The sequence below is a fragment of the Pteropus vampyrus genome, unplaced genomic scaffold, assembly GCF_000151845.1.
Source record: "Pteropus vampyrus isolate Shadow unplaced genomic scaffold, Pvam_2.0 Scaffold31, whole genome shotgun sequence".
NCBI lineage: Eukaryota > Metazoa > Chordata > Mammalia > Chiroptera > Pteropodidae > Pteropus > Pteropus vampyrus.
The window spans coordinates 11147388-11158787 of NW_011888812.1; the positions used below are offsets into that span (position 1 = coordinate 11147388).

An 11400-nucleotide genomic window follows, 5' to 3' on the forward strand; every position below is an offset into this window, starting at 1 on the left:
GGATCAGAGAAAACACTTAAGGTGCTTTATTATAAACTTAAATCTTATTTTAGGAATGATATCAAGCAGCTGATGGTCATTGTTTTGTGTCCCATCACCTGTCTCATATGGGACTTTAATCACAACAACTGATTATCTCATGGAGAACATGTGTTGGAGAAGCCCAAGGCAGACAGGGGACTCAAGAAGGAGCAGAATGACAATCTTCCTCAAGGTTTGAGAAGCATGTTTCTAATTATTGAAGGAGGGTTCTTTGTTTTCTGTGACTCCAGGCCGTTGGCTTCTGTGCTTTAAAACATGGTCCCTACAAGCAATGAGACTGAAATAATTTTCTTGGGATTTTCCCATAACCGGGACATGCAGAAGATCATTTCTGTGTTTTTCCTCCTCATGTACACAGCCATTGTGCTGGGTAATGGCCTCATCGTGGTGACCATCATGGCCAGCAAAGGACTCACATCCCCCATGTATTTCTTTCTCGGCTACTTGTCCTTTGTGGAGATCTGTTACTGTTCTGTCACAGCCCCCAAGCTCATTCTTGACTCTTTTATCGAAAGGAAAGTCATTTCCGTCAAGGGCTGCATCACACAGATCTTTTTCCTCCATTTCTTTGGTGGCACCGAGATCTTTCTCCTGGTGGTGATGGCCTACGACCGCTACGTGGCCATCTGCAAACCTTTGCACTACACCGTCATCATGAGCCGTCGTGTGCGTGGCCTCCTGGTGGGTGCAGCCTGGGGTGGGGGCTTGCTGCATTCTTTTGGGCAAACCTTCCTCATTTTCCAGCTGCCTTTCTGTGGCACCAAGGTCCTTGACCACTACTTCTGCGATGTGCATCCTGTGCTGAAGCTGGCTTGCTCGGACACCTTCCTCATTGGCACGCTCATCATCGCCAATGGCGGCTCCATATCGGCGGTGGCCTTCGTGCTCCTGCTGGCCTCGTACGTGGTCATCCTGCACTCCCTGAGGAGCCAGACCGCAGACGGCCGGCGCAAGGCCCTCTCCACCTGCGTCGCCCACGTTGCCGTCGTGAGCCTGTTCTTCATACCCTGTTCCTTTGTCTACCTGAGGCCCTGTGTCACCCTCCCTGCAGACAAGATTGTTGCCGTGTTTTACACGGTGGTCACACCTCTCTTAAACCCTGTCATTTATTCCTTCAGGAATGCTGAGGTGAAAAATGCCATGAGGAGACTAGTGAGAGGAAAGTGACTTAGGAAGAGAGGCGGATGATCTGGGTGGGGCGAATAGGTGAAACCAAGGATGGGAAAATGGGGCACCGAGATCTCATTCTGCCTCTACTTCTGGCTGAGAGAGCGGCCTTTGGGCCTCTCACCTTCTTTCTATAAGCTTAAGTCTTCTCTCCTTTAGGGATTGGACAGAATTGCAGAGGTCTCTAGGATGAAGCCTTGGAGGGGCCTCCTAGTGCCGCACCTCCACGTTTGACAGTGACCTTGAGGTAGATCGGCTGGTTTTGAGAGGATGAACTCTTCCAGAAACCAGGGTCTCTCAGGGAATAATGAAGAGGGAGGTAGAAGAGGAGGGGAACTGCCCCAGGGAATAGCACCCATGTGTGCTTCGTGTTTGAAAAGCCTCAGTTTTTGGAATTTGGGAGGTGACTGATGGGAAAGGAAGAAGTGGTCACTCAAATGCTGAGAAATTTGATTGACCTGACATACTGAGAATTTGCCCCATGGGTTCTGGGCAGACCAAGCTGCCCTAGAAGGGTTTAGTCCTCAGGACAGAAGGTGTTTTGACTCTTGACAGAGGTTCATGTGAACTCAAGCTAGAGTCATGTTTTCAAGGAGTTTTAATGTGATTTGAGAGCACTAGACCATGCTATCTACTCTGTGGACACAAGTTTTATTTCCCATGTGATACTGACATTTTGATGTTTAAAATTCTCTTCTGTTCACACCTATTTGTCTTTCTTTTTCTCCTGCTTTTCCTCACCATGCCTCCGGTTGTTTGGCCCATTAGTTTGCTCTGTGTTCAGCCTCTTGGCTTCTTGTGTTTCTCAGCTGGTCCCACAAAGTCCACAATAATTCACTCTCTTACACCACCACCATACTGACTTGGTCACTCTCCATCCAGGGGCACTCTGCTCCTTTTCCTTCTTCATTCTGAAGCTGCCGTTGCTTAAAGTATGGGTTTAACTGCTCTTGGGTCCTCACTGCTTGTCCTGATATTTTAATGATCATTTTTTGAGTCCTACTTCATGTAGTCACCACGATATGCCACACGAATACACCCCCAAACGCTAACCCCAATACTGACCATCATGCACAGCCGATGATTTGTTTCTCACATGCTTCTAGATAAATCACCCGAAATCACCACTCTAATTTCACCATTCCCCTCTTCAGAAATCTTCGCTGACTCCCTATTGCCTTGTGAATCGACCACAAACTCCTACTTGACACGCAACACCCTCAAGGCATGACCCTCTCTTAATGTTCTATTTGAATTTTCAGTTACACTCTGGTAGAGCTCACTGTTTTCTGGATATCCCCTCGTGCCTTCCACCTAAGATCTTTTCGCCATTGCTACCTGTTAACATCCTATCCACCTTCCCATGCCCATCTCAAATGCTGCGTCTGTGTTTATCCTATCTGGTTATATCTTTTTCTTTATTTGAATTCCAAGAGCACTCAGCTAGAGTCCTTTAAAGCCTTCACTACCTATAGGAGTTTGTCTGAATCTTACTCATCTTTGTACCTTGCTCTGAATGACATACAGTAAAACTCAATAAATACTGGGTCAATTAAGTTTCTGGAAGTCATTATTGTTCTCTCTTTTCATCTCAATTATCTAAATGATATACCAATGTTACACACTTAAGAAAAACCACTAATCACTCTTGATATCGTTTCTGAGAACAATAAGAAATAAGGAGGAAGTATGTGTATATACTTTACTGTTAACCAAGAGATTTCATATATTTTATCTCATTTGATCTGAAAATACTCTGGTGAGATGAATATGAGGCCCCTGTTTTACAGATGAAGAGAATGAATCTTTGGCAGGTCAGTGTCTTGATCAAGTTCATATAATAACTCACAGAGGCTAAGTATAAACCTAGGTCCACCTGATTGCTACGTCCCTGCCTTCTCTGCTCATTCCTCTCTTTCTTTATAAAGATCACCAGAACATAAATACATCTAAGTCTCTGAATTCCAAATCTGAGGCCTGATAATCTCCTTATTATCAGGCATTTCCCTCTGGAATCATTTCAAAAGAAATAAAAACTTCCAAAAAATATAGCATGAACTGCTTTATGGGTGTTCACAGGTTTTCCTGGGTCCACAGAAAACCAGAGCCTGCAATGCCAGATTGGGAATTGGCAAATAAGAAAGCAGGAACACATGCTGCTTCTGTGAGCTCAGGCTCCTTTTCTTGTGTAGGCAAAACTCGGGCAATAGCTCCAAGAGGTACCTATGCATTGGATTAAAACTCAGTGTGGTGGCCAAGAGAGATTTTTTTCTATTGACATAATACTGAAAATGGAATCATTCTTGAGAGAACCATTCAGATCAGGAAAAGGGAAATAGGCAGCAAAAGGCTAATATGAATTGAGCATGCACCAATAAATTTTCTAAAATTAATCTCAGGACAGTGTTGCCCCATAGGTGGGACGAAACTCAGTTTGCAGTTGAAGACAGTGCAGATGGAGTACTGTTTCCAAGCTCTTGATGTTTTTTTCTATACTGGTTGTTTGTGAACCATGATTTGGAGTCCAGAATTCTTCAGGTGTTTCAGGGGTTGGGGCAGGAAGCACAGGAGAGGATGGAGGCAGCCAAACAGGCACGTGTGGGACTTTAATCACAACAACTGATAATCTCTTTTCAAATTCTTTTCCATATAGATTTTTGTCGATGAAAAGTATTCAAATTCTAAAAAAAGTTTAAGAACCACTATAATATACTATGTTTATTCTTTCTTGTTCGGTCCTAGCCAGGTGTGGCTTGGTTATGGAGTGGCAGACTTTAGGAAATGACCTTCGTTCTGAGAAGGAGAAGCAGATCTGAGCCTTCTTCTAGGTCCAAGTCCAGAGACTCAAGGCAAGACCTTCTTCAATGAGAGTGAAGACATACTTCAGAAAATGCAGCTTGTCCAATCTCAGTGCACTCCTGCAATGTTGACACAGCCTGGTCTGAAATTGCTTCACTCCTTGGTATAATGGCACTATAGCATCTTTCTGTTACGACTGCAGACTGTGCTACACAATTCATAGCATTCAGTCTTCTTGATAAGTTTTAAAAATCTGTGACTTGTATAAAACTAGACGTTCTATACTTTGTTTATGTGTATGGTTAATGTCAAGAAAATTGGGTAAAAGTTATGTTATTCCTAAGTTATTCTGAGAATTCTAGGTTTAAGACTTTTTTACCAGTCTGAGAAGCCATGTCCAGAGACACTTTGTTGGTTCCCTCACTTATATTTGCTCAATATCCACATTCAGGGGCATGAGGCATCCTATAGAGCTATGGCTTCTCTTGGAAAAGTCTGAGAAGCCAGGTGTTGCAATGGAGTGAATAACATAAATGGTTATCATGGTGTATCTTCTGAAAACCATGGCTTTTTTTGTGGGTGAAAACCTACTTTGGAGAATCGCACCCAGTGTTAGAGCTGACACAGTCATAGCAATTATAGGCAGAGAATCATGGCATATGGGCACTCGGGAAGGTGTTGTGGCCACTATTTCACATGGATACAGCTAATAGATGATTTTGGCTAAAATCACAGAGTAGATAGGTAGAGTGGGGATTTGATTTCACAACAGCTGAATTCTCGAGGTCATGCCTTTTTCATACCCAACACTTGCACCATAAGGGAATCTAATTCACATCTTCCTTTCAGAGTACAAAGCTCTTTAAAAATCTTTAGTGAAACTGAAAGTCACCCCATAGTCCATCTTTTATTCAGTATAAAATCTGATCGGAGTGGTGGTGGTGGTGGTGGGGGTGTCCCCTGAGCGGCAGCTGTAAAAACTTGGGCACCGGGTTGTGTAAAATCTCCACCCGCCCCACGCTGGTGCTTTGGAGCGGGACAGAGGGAGAGCGCGAAACGGCCCCGCCCAGCCCCCGTAGCCGGGCGTAGGCATCCCAGTTAGGCCTCAGGGCCCAGCAGATGCTCGATGTGGGCACGTGGGTCTGGGCGCTTTCCAAACAGCGGCCTGTGCTCTGGACCCTGGCGCGGTGAGTCTGCCTCCCAGCTCCGCATGAGCCTTTTCTCAGTTCGCTGCCGCCCTTTGCATTCAGATATGAGCCTTGTTGGTTTTCAAAGCCGTATGTTTTGGGGTCTCTCAGGTGCCGGTCTTCAAAGTTAGGGGTGCCTAATGTGGGGTACGAATGCTTCGCTCCTCAGGGAGAAGCCTTGGTTTGTGAGTTCCCTCCCCGTGGTGGGTTCCCGCCAGGGCGGGGGTGGGTGTATGTCGAGACTATGTTTCTTTCCTGCCGGCTTGGTTGTGGCCTTTTCCTCGTTTGCCTGATGTGAAGGAGCTGCTCAGTTGGTTTCAGGTCTTTTTCAGAGGAAATTGTTCCGTTTGTAGCGGTAGTTTTAGTGTGTCCACGAGGGGAGGCGAGTTCGGGGAGGTCTTCTGTCGCCATCTGGAATCGCGTCTGGTTTTGGGTTAAAACCACCTCGCGTTCCTGGCATAGGCCCACTTGGTCATGATATATTGTCCTTGGTATACATTACTTCATTTGATTTAAATATGTTTTATTAAGGGTTTTTTTTTTTATCTGTGTTCATGAGTAATGTCTGTGATTTTCTTTTAATTACTTTTTTTTTTGGTAAGAGCTTGGTGGCAGAGTTAAGCTGCTCTTATAAATGACTTGAAGAGTTTTCCATTCTAGTTTTGAAAACGTTTGTGTAAATTTGGTGTTGTTTCTACTTTAAATGTTTGATGAAACCAATGAAATTATCTTGGTTGGAGTTTTTTGGTGTTTGTAATATTTGTAAACTATGGATTCAATTTAACAAATACGAGGCTATTCAGATTTTCTGTTTCATTTTGGCTCAATTATGTAAATTGTATTTTTTCTAGGAATTTATACTTTTCACTTAAATTGCAGACTTTAATAATTTTAGGTCAACAAGTGACATTGATGTTAAAACTTATGATTGTTCATAATCTTATATTATGTATCATAAAAGTCTGACGTTTGTCCAATTTTTTCTTTTTTCGTTTTTTTACATGATTAATTTCTATTATGTTCTTCCTTCTACTTTGATTGTATTTAAATTTGCTCTTCTTTTTTCTATATCTTAAGGTATAAACTGAGTTAATAGATTTTAGAACTTTCATTTCCAGTATAAGAATTGAAAGCTGTAAAGTTTCTTTAAGCAATGCTCTAGCAGCATCTCATAAAATTTCACATGTTTTCATTATTATTCAGTTAAAATGTATTCTAATTTTAAAAATGATTTCTTCTTTGACTAATACATTTTTTTACAAGTGTGTTGTTTATTTTCCGGATATTTAGGGTTTTTCCTTGCTACTTTATTGTTATTGATTCCTAATTTAATTCCATTATGAATAATGTCATTCTTTTTACATTTATTGAAACTTGTTTCATGGCCTGACATAAGGTCTATCTTGGCGAATGCTCGAAAGAATATATTCTTTAGTTTTAAAGTGTTGTGCTTTATAAATATCGGTTAAGATGGTTCCTATGTTGTTCAGATCTGGTTTTACTGATTTTTAAAAAACCTAATCATACTCCTACTTGCTGGGGGGTCATGGTGGTGTTAATGTCTCCAACCATTATTGTGGAATTGTGTATTGATTTTCTTTAAACCTGAGAAAGAAAAACTTGGATGAGAAAATGGTATCCCAAGATGTTAAGCCATTTGTTAAAGGTTATGTATCTACCAGATGGTAAAGTCAGCCTTTGTACAAGTTGTACGTTGTACAACTCGACTCCTTAGTCCATGTTTTTAAGCACCATATTATACTGCTGCTTGTCTGTCTGATCCTCTTCACAGGTGGAAACAGTTTTCAAAGTGCTATGTTAACCTAAGGTAGTAGTCAAAGTCCTAGTTAATTCAAACTTACCCAAACATGTTTGACACCAGCTTACTTCCCCAAATAGATAGCACAAAACCATGCCCTGTATGTAGTAGCTGCTTAAAAACTATTGTTGAATGAATGAGTTTGGGATGATTCAGTATAGAAATCCAAAGTTAGTATAAAAAGAATGGCTTCCTTGTCTTCTAAAGTTTGTCTGAACCAAGTTAATATGACAAATGGGTGTAGCTGTCTCTATGGCCTACTCTTTTAATTGGGATGTAGTGCCTCTGGGGTCTTATTAGCCAGCCTCAAGGTACTTTTGGTAACCCCGAATGTACTATGGCTTCTAAAGCAGTGGTGTTCACGTCTGGCAATGGCTTTGGCTGGCGTGATTCCACATGAACTTCCCTGAACCCTCTGTGCTTAAAAGTTTACTGGCCAGACTCCTTGACTGTCACCACTCACCTGAGGAAGGTGAGTTCTTACATAGTCTTGGTCTATTGGGGAATCTCTGGCTAGAATAAACCCATACCACCCAGGGAACTTTACAGAAAACAGATGTCCTCACTTGCTTTGCTCTCTCTTCGTTCTGTGCTCGGTGCCCAGGTGAAAGTACTGCTACACGATATCTGAGTATTTCTCAGGTTCCTGCCTTCAAATGTCTCAAGTGTGAGTTGATTTAAAAAAAATTCAGATTCTTGTGGCATCACTAGAATTGTTCTCCTCCAGCCATTTTCTTGCTTACCCTTTATTTGTTGAGGAGACGTTCTTGCTGGGTGATCAGATGCTCCCATTTCCCTAGTCAGGAGTGTTGTATAGTGACTAAGAGGACCACTTTGATGCCAGGTACACTCGGTTGCATTTCTTGTTCTAACCTTTACTGGTGTGAGAGCTTAGCCAAATCACTCATTTGCTCTAATCCTCATTTTTCCCATCCGAAAAATAGAAACAATCATAGTAGCTTCTTCAAAGTGATGTTGAGTGGATGAAGTGAGATGATGCATTTAAAATGCTCTTCACAGGGCCTGGCATACAGCATTGCTCAATAGAAGCAAACAAATGTTATACTGCTATGGTTACTGTTCTCTCTTCTTGTGGAGCTGTTTAAGCTCAGAGAGCACTTTCACACATATTTAATTATTTAGAGGCTTGCCATATGAATGCCCAGCTCATGGCTGGGGGCTGCCGAGTTCCCCATGCTTTCCCGTGGGCTGTCTTGACACCACATTAACTTTTTGGAAATTGGAGCAATTCAAGGGTGTATTTCACTGAGGTATGGTTGTGATACCCTTTTTCCTCAAAGCCCAGGTTCACCTGGCAAGGTGTGGTTTCATATAAATGAATCCTCTGATACCTGAAGCCTGAAAGACTCTTACAAGGCTTATTTACATTTTAATCTTTTAAGGTAGAAATGTTCCTAAATTGCATCACAAATTTTCTCTTTCAAGACAGATTATATCTGAAAACTGGTAAGAGATCAAATTCAGTATAAGGCCTGATGAATGTAACGTGAACCCTAATCCTCCATCAATCCTCAGGCAAAGTAGTGAAAAGAATGAATAATAATGTAAAGTTACTTGTTTTCTAGTTATTTTTAAATTCATCAAGTATTGATTATTGTTACCAGTGAAATTAATTTTTAGAATGTGTTTCACTTTTCCAGCTTAGAATCACAGAGCTTACTCCAACCATGATTTTATATAGATGGAGAAATAGAGTATCGGGTTGAAGAAGGGAGTTGTTTGAGGTCACTCAGCTCCCAGTGACAATGCTGGGACTAAAACCAAGATCTTTTGGCTTTCACCTGCACCCTTTTTATTGTGTCATGCTGCCTCCTTCGGGCAATGTCAAGTCCAAAGTTAATCAGTAGTGTGAGACTAGAGAAGGTAGGCGGGTGTAGCAAACAAGCATTGCAAGGGGAGGGGATAGGAACAGACTACTGAAATAGGGGAAAGAGACTGTTGCGATAGAGATAACTCTGACAATGAGATATGCAGGCGTCTCCTAGATGTGGTTGTAACTCCTGTTATGGTGCTCGCTATTCGTGACCTTGAGCAAGTCACTTAAACACTAAATGTTTTGAGCTTCCTTTTCCTCATCTCTGAAATGAGAATATTAATAGTTTTCTTAAAGGGTTGCGATGAGCGTGAGCTGGGATAACGTGTGAAGCTCATGAAAAGTGCCTGACCCACAGCAGCTCCACGTGGTGACAGCAGCGTGAACTGCAGGAAGCAGGAAGTCCCATTTTCACTCTGTTCATTCTTGTTCAGATCCTCACAGACCGTGATGTCCAAGGGTGTGTTCACGGCTTAAGGACGGTGTGATGAATTTGCACAGTATGAGAGAGGAGGAAACAAGGACAGAAATGAGTCCGTAAAGGAGAGGACGCAGGCGTTTAAGCTGTTTAGGTTGGAGAAGAGTAGTCTGGGTCGAGAGTTAATGATTGTGCTTATTTCAGCAGTTTCTCCCCTAATTCCTGGAAAAGCAAATGACATTTTCTTCATACTACATGAGATTCTATCAGGACCCTAAAAAATGTTCATGCCCTTCACCTCAACCTTTCCACTTTCAGGAAAATTGTCCAGAGATTTATAGGGAAAAAGCATGTATTACAGGTCAAAATAGGGAGTAACATAAAAGCTTATATAAAAATGATCAAATGAATTATGGTACTTTAAAAAAAATGTACCGTTAAAAACCTCTTTTGAAGATTATCACTGTGAGGAAATGCTTAAATAAAGTGTTAAGAGAAAAGAGCTCAATATGAAACTATACATTTCATTCAGATTTGTAAGAAATGTTTGCATAATTGAAAGGAAACAGTGAAAAGATATTCACCATAATATTAATGATTTCTAGTTTCTCATTGTACCTTCTCTACTTTCCGAAGTATCTCTAATGTGTATGTATGAACTTGGGCAAATTACTTGATCTCTCTGAGTCTTTTCTTATCTGTAAATTGGGGGATAAGAATAGCAAATACATAATAGGAAGGTTTTCAGGATCAAAGAACAAAAGGCATGTCTTATTTTATAATAGAGATCATAAAAGTATAATGCAAAAATGATGGTGGTGATTTACTGATGGTGATGATGATGGTGATAATGATGTGATGATGGTGATGATCGTGGTGGTGGTGGTGATGATGGTAGTGATGATGATGATGGTAATAATGGTGATGATGGTAATGATGGTGATGATGTGATGGTGGTGATGACGGTGTTGGTGGTTTTCTCTGGGAGAGTCTGGATTACAACAGAATCTCATGAATGGAAGGGAAGGGAGAGCATATCTTGACTTGGAAGCACCCAACCTCACTGTTCCCTCTTTATCCCGGAGGGATTGGCTTCATGAGCAGGTAGGTGGCTGACCATCTTGCCCATTAGGTATACCAAGTTTCATGATTCTTTGCACTGGAGATTTAATGAAAATGTTTAAAAATGAATAAAAATGAAAAATAACTTTGGAAATAATTACTATGGCACTGCCCTTGTAAACCAGTCTCCTACCTTAGTTTGACATACAACCATTGAGATCTAATAATGCTTGATATCGACTTAGCACTTACTGAGTGCCAGGCAATGTGCTATATACAGTCACGTGTGCATAAACACATTTTGGCCAATGACAAACTGCAAATACAATAGTGGTCCTTTATGATTATATTGGAGCTGAAAAATTCCTATTGCCTTGTGACATTGTGGCCATCCTAATGTTGTAGCACAACTCATTCCTCACGTGTTTGTGGTGATGCTGGTGTAAACAAAACTGTTGCGCTGCCAGCCATATAAAAGTTTAGCACATGCAGTTATGTACAGTGCAAAATACTTGATAATACGCGACCGTTACTGGTTTATGTTTGCACTGTACTGTACCTTTATTGTTGTCTTAGAGTGTACTCTTTCTACTTATTAAAAAACAGTTTGCTGTAAAACAGTGTGCTGTGTTATACAGGCAGCAGCCTCATACGTCTCATGTTAACTGAACCTCTTGATTGCATTATTTTCTCTTGTTCTCAATTTAGTCATGTGTTGTTTTGTCTAGTAGCATGCCGTACAGGTTTGTAGCCTAGGAGCAACAGGCCGTGCCACATATTCTAGGTTTAAATTAGGCTCGATCATCTGGTGTGTATGTGCACTCTGTGATGCTTGCACAACGATGAAATCGCCTAATGATGCATTTGTCAGAATGGATGCCCATCGTTAAGCAACTCATGACCATACCTTTACATTATCTTACGGCTATTCTAGATGATATGTATTTTTAAAAGATGAGGAAACTGAGTTTCTCAGAGGTTAGTTTCTGAGAGATAAGTTGCCAAATGTCATTCAGCTGGATTGTGGCAGAGCTGGGATTCAGTCTCATGGGATCAGGCTCCAGAGTCTTGG

The 11400-nt window shown here is 41.4% G+C and overlaps 1 protein-coding gene across 1 annotated transcript; it reads left to right on the forward strand.

Annotated features, from left to right (window-relative positions):
• The first annotated feature begins 297 nt into the window (after nucleotides 1–297).
• LOC105290050 (olfactory receptor 4X1) lies at nucleotides 298–1209 on the forward strand. Its single transcript, XM_011357014.1, has one exon. The coding sequence runs from the start codon at nucleotides 298–300 to the stop codon at nucleotides 1207–1209; it is 912 nt and encodes a 303-aa protein (XP_011355316.1).
• Nucleotides 1210–11400: the final 10191 nt, after the last annotated feature.

Excerpts from the sequence above, each read along its gene's own strand:
- LOC105290050 (XM_011357014.1), top strand. The coding sequence starts at position 298 with ATGGTCCCTACAAGCAATGAGACTGAAATAATTTTCTTGGGATTTTCC.